This window comes from Cajanus cajan, chromosome 2, assembly GCF_000230855.2.
Source record: "Cajanus cajan strain Asha chromosome 2, NIPB_CcT2T_4, whole genome shotgun sequence".
NCBI classification, from domain to species: Eukaryota; Viridiplantae; Streptophyta; class Magnoliopsida; order Fabales; family Fabaceae; genus Cajanus; species Cajanus cajan.
In genome coordinates this window covers 57,243,957-57,261,459 of record NC_138518.1, presented here as the reverse complement: position 1 = coordinate 57,261,459, position 17,503 = coordinate 57,243,957, and the positions used below count along the sequence as shown (strand labels likewise).

General features: G+C 31.8%; 1 protein-coding gene across 2 annotated transcripts; it reads right to left on the bottom strand.

Annotated features, from left to right (window-relative positions):
- Nucleotides 1–3,020: 3,020 nt before the first annotated feature.
- EMB1789 (CCCH-type zinc finger family protein) lies at nt 3,021–12,703 on the bottom strand. 2 transcript variants are annotated; one of them, XM_020374987.3, is made up of 9 exons: nt 12,500–12,703; nt 9,843–10,016; nt 8,070–9,259; nt 6,214–6,279; nt 5,659–5,721; nt 5,332–5,460; nt 4,752–4,802; nt 4,504–4,644; nt 3,021–4,350 (listed from the first exon to the last, which is right to left on the bottom strand). In XM_020374987.3, the coding sequence occupies exons 2-9, from the start codon at nt 9,970–9,972 to the stop codon at nt 3,415–3,417; spliced, it is 2,706 nt and encodes a 901-aa protein (XP_020230576.2). In that variant the 5' UTR covers nt 9,973–10,016; nt 12,500–12,703; the 3' UTR covers nt 3,021–3,414. The 2 variants fall into 2 exon arrangements, with proteins under 2 accessions (XP_020230576.2, XP_082924619.1); XM_083068493.1 differs by lacking the exon at nt 12,500–12,703 and adding an exon at nt 10,499–10,672.
- Between the last annotated feature and the right edge of the window lie 4,800 nt (nt 12,704–17,503).

Below are 17,503 nucleotides of genomic sequence, written 5' to 3'. Positions count from 1 at the left end.
TAATGATCAATTTGATAGTAAGGACGAAAATGAAAAAAAATTTACGGTGAAGAAATTAATTTTTTTAAAATGAACTAAAATAAAAAAAAAATCCCCTATTTTACAAGAGTATTAAAAAATTATTTAAGCCTTAATTTTATGATTTGTGATATTTAATGTTGTATTAATTTATGTGTTTGTAGACTCTTTCAAAAATCTAAAATCAATTCATTCCAAACTAAACTAAACTAAATATATAATACTAAATTTGACTTTAAAATTAAACTAATGAGATGTTTAGGGTTTTCTAACAAAATTAGAGTGATCAAATAATTTGATTGTTTTACTCGTAACCAATCTAAGAAAAGTGCTAGCAACACATTTTTTAACATACTTTTCTCAATTTTTTTTATTAGTTAGAATTTATTGAAAATTGTAAAATCTGTAAAAAGGGTCATTAAATAAGACATGACATCCATCAACTTTTGTATTTTTCAACGAATTTCAACCGATTAAAGAGATTATGATAAAAAAAAATGTGGTAATCGTTGCTCACCGATCTAATTCATCCACATTATATGGTAACTTCTTCCTCACGGTGGTATAAGGACAATAAATACCACAATGAATTTGAAAGAATTGTTTCATCCTATGCTTTCATGCTGTTAATTGTGATTTATTAGTTTTTTTTTTCTTGGTTAGAAGAGTGAAGGAGGGAAGGGGGACCAGAAAAAAGAGTCAATGAAGTGGCATTACTGCCATTGTAGAAGATGCATCTACTCAAGTGGTTTCCCAAACAAGAGAAAGTGGATGCCTTAATAATTTGAATCAATAATACACTGAAGTTGTTATGTGTCATGATCATATATTTGGGCCTCTATACCAGGTTACATGAGGAAAGGAGTAATGTCATTTACTGCTTTTAACCAAGGTGCAACAAACAATGGCATCTTTGTTTTAAAATTAGTTTGAGTAATTAAACATAATTGAAAAATATGTCTAGATAAATTTATATTGAAGCATGTCTTTTTTTATTAAAAGGTAGGGGCTATATTAACAAAGTCAGGAAAATAAAAGAATCTACAAGATGTATATATTTGGATTAGATATTAAAAAAAGATTATTTTAATAATTGGTTATATTTATAATTAAATTCTATTATAATGAATTGTGAAAATAATTTTTATATTTTAACATGTTAGTGAAAAATGAATTTAGGACAATCCATTTCATTTTAAATAATCTAATTACATTTTTATAGTAAAATTACAAAATATAGAGTTATATGTAATAGGTGAATGTGTATTTAAAATAATCAATTAGTGAAAAATAACAACTATAGTTAACTAAAATAATTTGATAGCTTGTAATAATAAAATAACGTCAAAACATTACATATAATAAAAAAGATATTTTTCACAAATATTTTTTTTATTATCTTATCCTTAAAAATTTGCTCTTTAATTGAATCTAATTGCAATATACAATTCATGTAGCTAACCTTACCTAGATTAATTATCTACTTTGAAATTAATTATTCACTTGCTGTTAACTGATGTGAGTTGGTTGCCTTACGCATGCTTGTAATTTTCTCTTTTGTTTTCTTTTTTATCTTACGTTACTAAAAAAAAAAACAAAAAAAAACTTTTCTTTTTAAAAATGAATTTTGTTCCTGAAATATATGGATAGGATTATTCTTCGGAAAGTACCATTGGTTTTGGGTTCAATTGCTACAGAGTGAGATTAAATTATAAAAGAATACTAATAAAAAATCATAATAGAATTATAATCCTAACTTCAGTCTTTCTGCATCGAGTTGAAGTACAGACATACATTGTTTGAAGTGTAATAACGGAAAGAGCCTTAATCATGATCAGAATAAGCTCAATAATATGTTTAGAATGTGTTTGAATAAATTTTTCAAAAACATTTATAGGAAAAAAAATATAAAAAGTAAAATTTGAATAAGTTTTGTCCTTGAAGTTAAAGTTAAAGTAGAGGGCATTCACGTTGGGATCTTTATTGCTTGGAACAAAGGTCACAGGAATTTTCCGGTGGAGTATAATTGCTTGAAGGGTTGCACTCCATATCATCCTTGCTTTAGTTTGGTGTGCAGTGTTATTTCTTTTAATAGGATTAATGGGTATTTGCGTTTGGTCTTATGTCATGTGAGAAGGGAATCAACTTGTAGATAAACTTGACAATAATAGATTATTTCTTAGTGAGAATTTGTGAATTTTTTATATAGCTCTTCCCTTATTCTTTTTTTTTTCTTGTTAATGTTGATGTAACCTAGACTTTGTAAATTTGTAATTTTTCATTGTTTTTTGTTGAGGTGCTTTACTCCTTCAATTTATCAAAAAAATAAATAAATAAAAGAAGTAAAACTAACTTATACATAAATAAAAATTATAATAGAATTTTTACAAATTAATTTATACATAAGTTAATTTATCTCATAAAATACTTCATTTCTTCTTTCTATTTCTCTCTCCTAAAATTAGTTTTAAATTAGTCTACTCAAAGAAACCTTTAGGCAGATACAAGTATTTTTTCCATTTCATTTCATTTTGATATTGGAGGTGCATTTTGATCATATGCATAGTTGTGTCAACCTTCAAGTGTTTGCAGTTTTGTCTATACAAGTTCATAACGTGTATACTGTTTGTGTTGATTACTGGTTTTGGCTCAAATTACCAACTGCTACACGTTATAGTTAGATTATCCCCATTGAAATATTTTGGCTGAAATTGTAGACTTCCAATGGTTTGGAAATTCTCAGCAAGTACCCTTGACATTTGACATATAATACCCAATATCAAATATTTACATAAATATGTGAAGAAAAGGACGTGTTCCCAAACATCAAGCAACGCGGTTCAGAACATATGTTGAGAAAGACATGATATATAAAAGAACAGTGTCAATATTATTAAAAAAAAGAGTACAAGGTACGTGGTGAGGTCCTAATCAAATTTGGGACATGTTAATATTACTTAAGATGAGCTAGCAGTGTGCATTAGCAGAGAAAAACAAAAAAGTAGAGGCAGAGAAATACATTTGCCATCGATACTTCAAAGACTGTATGTACATGTTCAAAAATCATGAAAATGGTTGATACTGAAACCTGTATAACTGTTTTAACTTGTATGTGTTGTAAAAAGAAGAAAACTGGGTAACTCTGCAGCTTTACCTTCACAAGCTGAGATTTGAAAAAAGACTAGGCCATACATCAGCAGCCTCATCGTTTCACTAGGGTAACCCTCTATATATATATATAATAATAATAATAATAATAATAAATAAATAAATAAGGAAAAAGAATAACATGCTAAAAATGCACATTCAAATATCTACAATGAAGTGCCTTGATTCCAATCACCAAGAGCTACATAGTTGGAAACTTCAACACAACTTTCTTTCAAAGTCCTCTGATCATACTGACGAACCACCAGTAGGGTATTTCATCTTAATATCAGATTCATGCTCTGATGCAAATGCTAAAGTTGATAAGAGTGCCCTTTGGGCTGAGTTTGACACATGCTTATGATAACCAGATAATAGGCCTTCAGAAGACTGATTTGAAACAAATGGACGAAGTGTAGCTGAGGTCACATTTGAACTCTGAGAATTATTAGATGACCCTTTTCCCTCTTGAACTGATTTACTATGGCTGTGATCCCTCATAGAAACATTTACCAAGGTTTTCTCTGATAACTTTGATTTCATTCCGTCTGCCACAGACTGTTTTTTTTCTAAAATCTCATTTAAGAATATATCAGTCTGTGGTACATTTTGTTTTGTTCTGTCACAAGCTTTGTCGTGATCATCCTTATTTAGAGACGAACTTGCCTTTGCAGGCAAACCAAAAGTGAGTAACTGAGGCAACTTGATACCATTTTCCCTATTCGCATTGGAGCAAATAGGACTTTTAAAACTGCAGACAGAACCTTTGCCAAAAGAAAGAAAGTTAACTCCCTTAGGTGTAACAGCTGGCAATTTTTTAGGAATTTCCACTTTGTTTTGAGTTTTGTCAGATGCAGTTTGATCTTCCCGAGTGTGTACAGGAATTTCCTTGGTTGTTACTGCGCCTTGTTTCAGTGTACTTAGGCTGGGTGATAATTTCGCAAGATTGATGAAACTAATTCCTTTAGGTGGTGTGGGTTGTTTATGTAGAATGTCTGTCACCTTACATTCATCATTGAGGTGAGAATGAATTCCTGCCGAATTAGTAAAGTGGTTTTGCCGGACAGAACTAGAGGCATGATTGTTAGGTGGGGTACTGAAATTTGCATGTCCTGACAGATGTGGAGACTTCAACCCTGGTTTGCAAACATTTGAAGGCTTATGGATATCCTCATTGGTTGTTACCTGAATCAGAAAGTTCCCATTTTAATCTAAGTAAGAATAATTATATAGTTTAGACACATGCATATAAAAATTAAGATTGATATCAAGTTTATATAAAGTTTTCCGACACAGTCATTAACAAGAAGCGAAATCAAGTCACATAGGATATGGTACCTTGTGTGAAAACAAGCAAGCATCTCCTCTGGAACAAGAACCGGTGGACACAAAATTGTTACAAGGATATTTTGAGAGCTGATGATCAAATGGGCAGTCATCCCCTTTCATGCAAGAGTGACGAGCGAAGTGAACACATGCCTGCAATTTCAGAATCAATAAAAGGTTTTGTAAATTTCTCCTGGGTCTTGTTACAACCTTACCAGAAAAAAAAAAAAAAAGAGATTAAATTTTTAAAAGAAAAATACCATGGATTTTGTTAGAGGCACTACATCATGTGAAAACAGACACTTGTCACCCTGCCAAATTTGTTATGGAATAAGGCAAGAGAAGGGGAAGTGAGAATGATTTCATATTTTTTCAATACGGATATCATATATATCACTATATTGCACAAGTTGCAAAAATACACTACTCTTACAATAATGGCCTGAATGGGCTACCTTAACATAAATTTGCAAGAGCTTAGGCTAATTCAAATGTCACATAATATAGATATTGAAAATGAAGAACCTGCAAAAGATTTGTCTGACTTTAAAATATGGAAATCCTCTCACATAACATACACATTACCCCTTATACAGTATAAATGAACTTCATAGAGCTTCTAAGTTAGAATAAGTGAATATGTCAATTACCTTCTTAAATCACAATTAAATGAAGTATCAACACCAGAATAACATAGTATCTTACGTATCATGCAATGACTCAAATGTAAAATAATCACAACGATTAAAAACAGCAAGAATGAAGATTACGTGTTCCATATATCTATAAAGTGAGAAAACATTTCATAGTGTAATATAAATATAATTGGGTAAAATCTACCTCGTGGCACCTTCCCATGAGATAATGGCGACAGTGTGAGACAGTTTTCGGTTTCTGTACATGCTGCAACTGCAAAGTTTTAACACCCAGTTCTCTGTTCTTTTCTGCTCGCCTCTTTCTATATGTTATCTATATCAAATAAAAAAACAATCACATTCTTAAACCTTACAGATTTATAGATTATGTTTCACAAATAACAGAATATTAATTAATTGATGTTGAAATGATTTCAAAAGATGTTGACTTAACAAGCTTCAACATCCATATCAAATGTTAACAATTATAAAACATCAAGAAAGAAAATCAAAAAAAATATCAGAAGAATACCTTTTTTTTTTGCTTCTTTTCAGCACTCTGACCACACTTTTTCTTTTTACTGGCATTAACCAACTGCAGCAGATGATCAATAATTAGCCAAAGCAAAATCAACATTAATAGTCTTGAAATCATTAAACATTCTGTCCACATTTTGGAACTCTACATAAGTTATGCAAAGCTATGGTTGAATGTATAATTCTCGATATAATTCTGGTTTCAGTTAATTTTTTCCCAAAACCTCATAAGAAAAATAAATGGGAATTGAAAACCATATAAAGAATTCAGGATATAGACATTCAACAAAAAACGTGATTCCACTTTTTTAACTGTTTAGTGGAATGGGAAGGGAACAATCCTAGCCGAATAAAATACTTCTGAACTTACTAAACTAACTTTAACAAAAATAAGGATCATCATGGTGCCAAAATCTTCAATTCATCATTGGTGGAACACACTAAGAAAAATTTAAAAGTAACAAAAAATATAATGAAGCTTAAAACAAACACAAGTTAAGAACAGTAATACAACATCAAGAAAAAAAAAATAACAATATAAGAAGAATACCTTATTTTTATCTTCCTTCTCCTCAGCTCCAAGACCATGCTTTCTCTTTCTACTGGCATTAACCAACTGCAACAAATGATCAATAATTAACTCAAGAAAAATCAACATAAATAGTCTTAAAATCATCAAATAGTTGGAACCAAGGTTGTCAATCTCGAGAGTTTACGTAATCTCGTGAAGGCTCCGTAAACTCGTATCGTAAACTCGTATCGTAAACTCGTAAGAGATTACTCAATAAACAAAATTATAAAAATAATTAAAAATTATATAATAATTAAACATTTTAACTTTATATTAAAGAGTAAAATAACAAATTATATTAATAATAAAATAATTTATTAAATATAGCAAGATTACACTATTCTAATTTATTTATATATATATATATAAATATTAGATAATTTATAATACAAATAATTAACAATATACATATAAAAATAAAAATATAACTATTTATACATTAAATATTTTTAATAATAAAAATTTATAGTAGTTAAATAAAATAAAAAAATTAAGAAAACAAAATATTTAAGGTCTTATATTAAATTTTGTATTACTTAAAATATTATCTAAATTATAATAATAATAATTAATAATTAATAAAGAGAGGTTACTTTCTAAAAAAAATAATGAAGTAAAAACCCTCTTAACCAAATCAAAACAAAAAATAAAACTTGGCCCATTTGGCCCATATTCCAACCCTAATTATTTTTCCTGCAATGCAACCCTTCCTCAAGCCGTCGCCGCTGCCTTCCCTCTTAGAAGAAGACAGATCTGCAGATGCCGGGGAAGACAGAGCCACTGTCAGAGAGGATAGATCGGCGGAGATTCGTCGGAGAGGAGAGGAGACTCGCGGAGGTGTCGCGCGGAGAGGAAAGGAGACGCGCGGAGGTGTCGCGCGAAGGAGGTGAGGCGCGAAGGAGGAGAGCCGTGGAAGAGGCACTGCGGAGGTCTGGAGTGGAGAGGAGAGTAGGAGAGGTCTGGTCTAGAGTGAAAGTGCCCTAACACACAACACAAAACGTGCGTTTTGTGTGTGGAAAAAAAAAACGGTGATCTCTTAATATCGGAGGTAGTCTCGCGAGTTTACACGAGTTTACCCGAGTTCACCGAGATCGCTCCGAGTTCACTAAAAAACGAGTTTACCTCCGAGTTGTACAGGTAAGCTCTTGTAAACTCGTAAACTGTACGAGTTTACGAGTTGTCACTAGAGATTGACAACCATGGTTGGAACAAATTATGGAACTCCATGTAGGAAGCCTAAATTTATGGTTGACTATATTCTTACCATAAACCCTAAACCTTTATCTTATGATCTTTATCCCTAATTAGTTATGATGGTATAGATAAGAGTTGCTGGTTCACGTTTTCTGAACATGTAAGACACATCAATATATTATAATACAAGTCATTATAATATTATACAAAGTTTCTATTCTTCTCCTGTTCAATACATAAAACCCCATAATTTCAACAGATATATGGGTCTGTTTAGTTCAAAAGAGAGGAGGGGAGGGGAAGAAACTTTTTTCTTGTTTGGTTCACAAGGGAGAGAGAGGGATTTTAAAAATCAATTTATCTTTGTACCCTTATGATTTTGAATTTAAAAGCACAAGTAAGGATATTTTAGACATTGTATCGAAAATATTTTAAAACCGCTGTCCTCCAAATCCCTCCAATATTGAAGGGGAGCTAAAATTAGATAAGGAGGGGTTTTGCTCCCACCCATTCCCCTCCCCTCCTAAGAATTGAACCAAACAAGAAAAGTTTATTAAAACCCCTCCCCTTCCCTCAATTCCCCTCCAATCAAACACTATGTAAATGTTTCATTGCATGAAATATTCTGGTGAAAATCATACCTTAATAGCAGATGTGTTTCCATGACTTTTGGCAGCAGTTTCTTCCAATAAATCTCCATAAAAGACTTGATTTCGACTTAAATTTGTCAGCATGCCATCAATCCCTTTACATGCAATGTGTCCAGATTTGCTATTTCTGGGCTTTAGAATAGAACCACACACACCTGCCTTCTCACATTCAATAGTTTCATGAGAGGTTGCTGCTTCAACTCCACATGAAATTCCTTTTTCACCACTAGTTCTAGGTTCCACTTGTCCACTATTATTGGCATCTTGAAGTGCATTTACCATAGAGGAATTAGAGTCATAGCCCTTTTCCTTTTCTTGATTCTCAATCTTAGAAGGATATATCATGTTTCCAGATACATTTTCAGGCTTCTGAACCTCATCAACTTCCATCTGTTGTAAAATTAGGGCATCTGCAGAAGACGCATCAAATGAATTACCATCTATGCCCAAGTCTCCAAAAATTTCTCCATCTTCCATGTCTCCTTTTTTTGTTAGAATATTAGAAGAATTTGTTGCACTGTTCTCACAAATTAGCTTTTCACCAGATCCTACTACGGCACAAACAGATTTCACCAATTCTGTTTCATTTTGTTGACTTTCATGCTTTGAACTTGATGCACTTATTACCGGTGCAGCAGCTTGTCCCTTGGTTGATGTGGACATATTAAACATTGAAGTCATATCAAATCCTTTAGAGACAAGTTGATTAAGATCTTCTGGTTCTTTCAACAGACTGGCATTTCTAGATGAGTTCACACAAGAATGCAAAAATTCAACATCATCTACTTGGTGTTCCATCAACCCAACTTCACTGCCATCATTATTTTTCCCATTCAATCCCGAGTTCGAGGGGATTAAACCACTATCACAAACAAGTTCTTCAGTACCTTTCACAACCAGCTCCAACTCTTCCATTATCTTCTGCTCCTTATCAAAACCATTTGTTTGGGTAGACATTTCCTCAATTCCCATCGAATGTTCTATATCATCTAAGATCATCTTATAGGAAGTAATATCCATATCCCTGTCTCCAACCCCCTCAATGGTCTTCTCGACCTCCTGTATTTCCTTTTGGCCTACAGGGTCCCCAGGATCCACAAAATCAAAATCAACAATATCAGAGGACTTAGGCTCCTTTTCCTGGTTCTCTTGCTCAATTCTACCACTTCCATTATCTTGAACTAGGGGAAAAAATAGTTTTTTTTAAAGAGTGGTAAATAAATATGAGAAACACACATTAAATTGAAATTAATAGCAAATTGATCCATAACAAAATAAACTACACTTAAACATCAATTCCAAACCCGACTGGAAACTTGAAAAAGAAAAAAGGCACCCTTTTGATTTCAATTTACCAAATATTCAAATACACTGAATTATAAAACCATTCAAAAGAATAAATATCAGAAGAGCACAATTAAATCGAAACTACCAACAGAATGATCCATAACCGTCACCTAATCTTCGAATCCTTCAAACATTCATTTCTAATCCAAATGGGAACTTAAAACTCAGAAAAAAAAAATTTACAAAAAATTACCCTTTTAATATTCATTTACCAAAATAAACTTCAGTGAAACAACATTCATATGATTGAGAAATGGCCACTAAATTGAAATAAACAAAAAATTAATCCATAACCATATGCATAATTGAAGCTCAAAATCTAAAACATCAATTTCCAATCCAAAGCTGAACATAATAATGAAAAAAAATTAAAAAAAAAACAAAAAAAATAATAAGATAGGGTTTTGAAACACATACCAGGAATGCTGAGGGGTTGAGTTTTTGTTTGAAGTGACGTGTTGTACGCAGAAAGGTGAGAGAAGATGTGAACAAGGGTCTGGTAAGTGTGGCTGCGCAAGTGAGATCGACGGAATGGAGGGAAAGCCATTGGAAAATTAGAGGGTTTTGAGGTATCTAATTCAGCTTCCTTCACTGCAAAGCAAAATCGGTGAATGATTAATATAATTAAAGATTCTGTTACTGATTAACAAATAAGAAAATAGTAAATTTTATTTAAAAATACAACATTTAATACAATAACAACATTTTAATAGAAAAAATTCTATTTTTAATTACTTAAATGGTCAACTAATGGTTTTCAGATATTGGTTAGCATTTGCCTACAATTAAAATTCATATTAACATTGGGGATGTAAATCAGTAGCAAGCATGGGACTGTTCTATCTCAACCTCTTTAGTTTAAATCCCTAAAAGTACAGCTGATGAGCTTAAACTTGTTAGAGAGAAGGAGAACCTAACCATCCATAATGACTCTAATTTACTCATCAAATTAGTAAAATATTGAATGGGGTGCATGAGATCTACTGACAATTCTCAGGAAATCTAACGTACGAGCATAAAATTTACCAATCATTTTCAGGTGATATTAAGTACATGGCACAAAATTCACCAACCATTTTCAGATGATCTCAGATACGTAACAGTACACTATACTGATTATAGATAAATTGTAGTGATTCATTGGGAACGCCAGTCCGCAGGCTGCCTTAACCATGACACAGAGTAACGATCCTCTTGCCACTTGTGGGATGACATGCACTAAGCACCCTTATGGTCTCCTTGGCCTCTGCTACAAGATTTGCATCCCATCACAGAGTGTAACTACTCCGGGACCTTAGGTCCAATAGACAATGATATTATTATTCAGTCCTAATAGAATTGATAGTCATTTGGTATTTCACTGGCATTGTGTTTGGAGAAAATTTTAGAATTCAAAAGAATTTTAAATTTTTAGAATTTCAATTGCTTCAATTGAAATTCCTACTTTTTAATTTTCTAGTTTGGATAAAGAAATTAAATTTCTTCATTTGCAAAATCTAGTGTTTGGATAAAGCAATTAATTTTTTTTTTTTCATTTCTAAAACAGAACATGTTTAATCTGTCACTGAGAAAGTGTTTCAGTGAAATTGTGGAAAAAAGGGAAGAAACATGACAACAATGTAGGTGAAAGTAATGCCACCCTTTGAAGCAAGTAACCAACTTAAAAGAAAAAAATGACAAAGTCATCACCAAGAATGCAAGAATTACACGAAAATATAATTTTGCATTGGCAGACATCTCAGTTTCCACGTGCCCCAAAAAAATATTTTCTTAACGGCATGGAGCAATGAACAAAGAGAACTCCCAAGCCAAGCAAGACAACAGACAACTCTATGCACCTTGAGAAGCAGAAGCCATGTGAACAACTTTGAATTTTTACTTCTGTCCTTGTTAAGTCACTGAAATGCAGAGCCTGGGGCATCTATTTCAAGCAAAGAGTAACTGGGATTCTCCATAGTCCCCCCCCCACAAATCAATTTGAAAAGTCTATGCTTTGACAAGGACCCATTTGTTATTGAACCGACACAAAGACACAAAGTCACAAACAATGAGACTATCCAAAAATACCAACACTCACAACTCACAAGTGCTAGCACACCCTTTGACCATTAATGAGAAAGTTGAAAAACCATTTTGGATTTTCAGGCTTCGAGTTTTAGAAACCAAAGTTAAAGACAGGAAAAACTTGTATGAGTTGTGTAGTGTCAGATACACCAGTTTAGAATCCTATAAGTAGTGAAGTTCAAGCCATATTTTGTTTGAATGTAGCAAGACAGGGCAAAAATGTGTAGAGAAGCACAAGAACAGTCTAGAATCCTATGGCCAGCGGTGCATGTGATCTCTGACCAAGAACAGTGAGAGGAAGTTGAAGAGAAAGGAAAGAAGGGTTCTGCAGGTATTGCTTACAAAACTACATGTTCTTGATCATACAGCCGAGATTGTGAGGTTGAACAAAATTTTATCACAAAAAAAAAATAAATTAAATCCCTTCTTAAATTACATTCCCCTTTTCAAATCCTCTATTCAAACACACCGTAGAGGGTCTCAACTTCAACGCGAAAAATTCTAATTCACCAACATTACGCTTCGCTATACTTTCTCTTAACAAAACATTCAGGTTCACATCTTTACTCAATATCAACTCTAACATGAAAACTGACCACCATTCGCACAACAATACAATTTACAGCCATCCACTGTTTTAAAACTTAGACCAGTCATCAACTCAATCAGAGCCCTGATCACTAGATCAACGGTTGAATCAGTGGATCACTAGTCTCTGTTAAAAATTTGAAAATATTCATGTCATAGTCATTCATATTTCATACCTATAAAATTCATTCATGCCCTAAACCCTAAAAAAAAGCCCAATAGAAATTTTACAAAGGCACAGCAAGGGAGCAAATCATTGGAAATTAAATCAACATTTGTTAAAATTCAGATTTTATTAGTGGAAAACGACCAACAGAGCAACTCAAGCAAATTAATATTTGCAAATGTTACAGAGCAACCAATATTTTTCTCAAGAAAACAAATTATTTCACAAACGTGAACTTAATGATAGTAATAGTGACCTGTTAATGCTAAGAAGCGTTCTGAGGGATTGCGGAGTGCGACGAACAACAGGGGAGGGGCCTGCGGCGGCGGACTTGAGCGATGGTGACGCGAACAGGGCGCCGACGCGAATGGCAGGAGTCGCTTGTGCTACGAACAGAGCAGAGCCGACGGAGGGCCTTGCGCCATGTAGGTTTGTATGTAACTGAAATTAAAATCGATATCTAAAAACAAACATAATGAAGTGAAATATAAAATATGATAAATATGTTCGAGTTTTTCACGTTAAATTAAAAATATAATAATACATAATTTGTTCATAAACTTTTTTAAAAATTTCAATTAAGACTTCAACTAAAAACATATTATAATGAGATCTTTTTTCTTTTTATGTTTTTTTTATATTGTTGTAATTTAATTATTGATATTTGTAATTAGATTATTATTTTGTATTATTATTTATATATTAAAATATTTTGTAAAATTCCATAAATTATAATCAAATTTCTAATTTTAGAGATTAAATTACAAAAAATATAAAAAATGGAAAATTTAATTACAAATTTATTAATTTAGATATTTAATTAAAAATCTTTTGAAAAAAATTAACTACTAAATGACATTTTAAACTTTAAAAAAACTAAAATTTTACAAAATATTATGACATGAGTTTTGTCTAACTATAATATAATTATTGTTTATATGTAAGAATTTGATCTTTTGTGACCAGCTTTTCACCTTTGCTTCCATAATTTGTGTTGAATAACAACTTCAATAAGGTGAAATAACATTTTTATACACAAAACAAAAAGGTAAGGTGAGATAGGGTCTCCTTATCTAATACCTCTATATGACTTAAGTTCCTCCAAAGCTTCTCCATTCTGTGCATAGAAGGAGTAGAGATACAATCCCATACCATATCAACAATTTTTTTTTTCTAGAAAACCAATGTCAACTAGAATATCGATCCTTTATAAAGTTCCTATTTAGCCTATCATAGCTTTATCCAAATAAATCTTTATAACCAGCCATCATTACCTGCTCCTCGTAGTTCTCATGGAGTTGATAACCTCTTGGTTAATTATGACAATATATGTAGTTTGCCTATTAGGAACAAAACTACACTAGTTCAGACTTATCAAGGTCTTTATCACTAACCATAAACTATACAAGAGAACTTCAGTGAGAATGTTATAGGAGACATTGTACAAGCTAATAGGTCTCGTGTTTTAAATTAACCTTTTCTACCTTAGGGATAAGGGTGATAAGGATCTCATTCATAACTTCAACTCTCATTGGTTCCTCATTAATATCATGGATAAGAGCACCAACTGTAATACTCCAATGAGTTTGAAAGAGAATGGCTTGAAAGCCATCACTTCTCAGCACCTTGAAACCTCCCATTCTTAATTTTGTCCATAGTATGAATCCCTACATCCTTAATAGGCATGCCAAAAGGCTCTGTTCATCCAAAAGTTATGAAAGTACCTTATATTTTCATCACCAAAGTAAAACTATTTACACTTGGATTTGGAACCAAACAACAGGGGTGCATAGGTGGTGGAGCTAAGTCCTAGAGTGGTCGATGCTATCTTTCACCCCGTTTTCAAGAAGTAGGAGTAGTGGTTGTCCTTGACTTGAGGAAGTAACATTATGTCTAAGAATGATCACCATTCTTATTGGAAATGAGGGGAAAAGGTTCCCACAAATGGTGCCATTTTTCAAATGGTGATATATCGTTGAGTAGGCAAAGTAGCACCCCAAGGCTAGAGGATAAAGGTGGCATCCACCGACAGACACTCTAATTATTGAGTTAACTTATGATCTAATAGTGTAATAGTAGGCAAAAGAAGAAGAAGAAGGAACATGAATATACTAGGTAACATTTATGCAATTATCAGTTGAAGAAGATAATCATGTTGTATATAAGGTATAATAAAAGGTAGAAGTCTCATATTGGCTAATATTCCCTTGGAGAATGACTTAATTATATATCAATTTGTGATATAGGGATATAAGGAGTTAGCAAGAGCAGGGAGACTCACACGTGTACATTAGCCAATTGGGTCTATCATAGTGCAAATCAACCGATTTGCTACCTGTCTTGCATGCATGTGAGATACATGGGCTTTTTGTGGATTTTTAATATTATTTTCAAACATTTTCAAAATTTAAGAGATTGGAGAAGAGTTAATTTTCTAGCTGTTGATGCATTGTTGCTCTTTATTTTCTTTAATTGTGTTGTTATTTCGTCTGATGCCCTCAACCTCTTATAAATATGAGGCTCTGTTGAAGGGGGGAGACACATGCATGAAACACAACTTTCTCTTCTCTCTCTCTCTCGCAAATCTTCTCTTTTTCTCTATTTTGAGTTCTAAGATTTTTTTCTTACTAGTTTTGTAGCCCTTAATTATAAAAACTGAGACGTTCCTGTTATATTATGGGGTAGTTACTTATAGGACATTCCACAATTAATCCATGAGGGTTGTACGTTTCTCATGACTAAGTTGGTATTCCTGTGATATATTCAATATTCATGTGGTCAAGTCGGTATTTTTGCTTTGGTTGCCCAAGACAAAGGCTAGTCACTTGTTGAGTAGTATGAATTTGAAACACCCTTGGCCTCAGGTGGTCAATGACGAATTGTACAACTTATGTGTCAAAGTTGCCTCTAGAACACAACTAAATGAAAAATAGGGTTAACTTAGGGATATCAAGTAAACTTGTATCAATGAATAATACTCAAACTCATTCCAATTTTGACAAAAAATAATTTAATTAATTTGTGGACGAATATGAAACAATACAAATATACTTAATATTTGACAGGCAAGAATACAAATTTCATACCCAAATATAGAAACAAAAATATATATAAGGTACAAGACTATGGATGGAAATAGAGACAAATACAAAAAAAAACCTGTACCCACCTCACTCCCTTGCCGTCCTTAACTACACTCAACCTAACTCATTTTTCAGCTAGTTGAGAAGCATTACATTGGATTCACCTGTTTGATATCCCTGTAATAAACTAATAATTCGGGTTTAACATTAGAATATTTCTTATAAATTTGCTGGGAAATATAGGACTATCGTGTCCTCACATTCATGCTTCTAGTCTAGTTTACATTTTACGTTTTTCTTTACTGATAAAACAAATTATTGCAATAACTAAAGCAGTCAAAGCTAAAAAAAAATGGAGCAATATTCAAAATCTATGTATCAAGTATCATTGTATCAACAACCTATTAAAAGGTGGCATTGGAGCCCTTAGAAGCAAGCCCTCTTTCATTCTTAATTGCTCATGTTAATTTGTGTATGGTTCACACAGTGCACGTGTACTAATATAACATGAATTCTTCAAACTTAGTTAACTTGCACAACGCATTATTCCTCAATTGGCCGACACATAAAAATGGTCAGATTCAGTCCCACGGAAACCAATTGGACCCAACCCATATATATGCAAGTTTTTGTTTAATTTGTTTTGCATGTTAAACACGAATCGTACGTAGCAGTTGTATTTTGTGAGTTTCTGAAATTTGTTAAATATAAGTTCTTAACGTGTATGACAAAAGCCCTTTGCTTATCCTAGCACTGTGCCTTAATTTCCTCAAGCCGTCCACTGCGGTTTCATCAAATGGTGCTGAAAAGTCACCATTACCCTTAATTTGACTTTCACAAGTACGTAATTAGGGGTTTAGGGTTTAGGTGCATGGACAAACCCTCACCAATGTACTTTAAGTCATAATTGCATGATTGGTTCTACATTTTTTTTCTACACATGTGAGGAGCAAAAATTTCCTTCTAGTTCAACTTGTGTTAATTAGGACTTAATTTCAACCTGCACAAATAATAAGTACTAGCTATATAAACTTATTCACATATTTTTCATTTCAAGTGACCTATATATATTTTATATATGTCTGCGGTTTAATGGATATGTTTACTTTTCTTTATTGATTTTGCTTATAAAAATTTAATTTGTGGGTTGATTTATAAAGTTTGTAACTTATAACCATCAAAAGAAAAGTTTAGAACCAAGTATAAAATAAAAACCTTTTTCTTCACTTTAAAATAATTAATAACAAATTATTTTTATTTTTCCTGAGAATAAACGTTTTGATTCACAAACTTTATAAACCAAACTCGTTGAATTAACAAGTCGATGGATGAATTAGATGTAATTAAACAAGATGTTCAAGTAAAAAAAAACATGTGGTTGAAAGACATCATTATAAAGATAATCAACCAAATTTTCTGAATGAAATTAGTTATAAAAAAAACCAGCAAATACCTTATGTTAATAATATAGTTATATGAAAAAAAATCTCTTTTGATTAATAAATTTTGTAAACCAACTCACTTAAATAGGTAAGTAAGCAAATGAATAAATTATATTTTTAGTTCTTAATCTTATTTGTTAGATTCATTTTGGTTCCTTATCTTTAAAAATGTTCATTTTAGTCATTTATTTATTAATTGGATCAATTTAGTCCTTTTAAAACAATGATCATTTTTAATTTTGAGACATGATTTTGATTCATTTTTTGACTGATTCAATACTTGAAACTTGTCTTATTAGATTATGAAAATTATTTAATGTAATTGAAATTCAAATAAAAATGTGTTATAAATGTGGTAAAAATTGTATAAAAAAATAAGTTCAAAAGACAATTGAAAAATTCAAAAAATATAATTTTATACAATTTTTTAATTGTTTATGAGAAATTTTTCACACGATTTTCACTTTGTATATAGACATTTTGGATTTGAACGTTAATTGAATTTCATAATTTTTATATAGTTGAATCTAATATTACGAGTTTCATGTTTTGAGTTAGTTGAAAATTGATTTAATATTGTGTTGCAAAATTAAAAATAATTATCATTTTAAAAGGATCAAATTGATCTAAATATAAAAGATAAAGGACCAAAACAAACATGTTAATAGATAAAGGACTAAAATGAATCTAAAAAATAAGATAAATGACTAAAAGTACAATTTAGTCCATATAAGT

Excerpts from the sequence above, each read along its gene's own strand:
- EMB1789 (XM_020374987.3), bottom strand. The coding sequence starts at position 9,972 with ATGGCTTTCCCTCCATTCCGTCGATCTCACTTGCGCAGCCACACTTAC. Across the intron at positions 5,722-6,213 it reads AGAAGGAAGATAAAAATAAG|TTGGTTAATGCCAGTAAAAA; the intron begins GTATTCTTCTTA and ends CATCTGCTGCAG. Across the intron at positions 4,645-4,751 it reads TGCCTCTAACAAAATCCATG|GCATGTGTTCACTTCGCTCG; the intron begins GTATTTTTCTTT and ends CTGAAATTGCAG.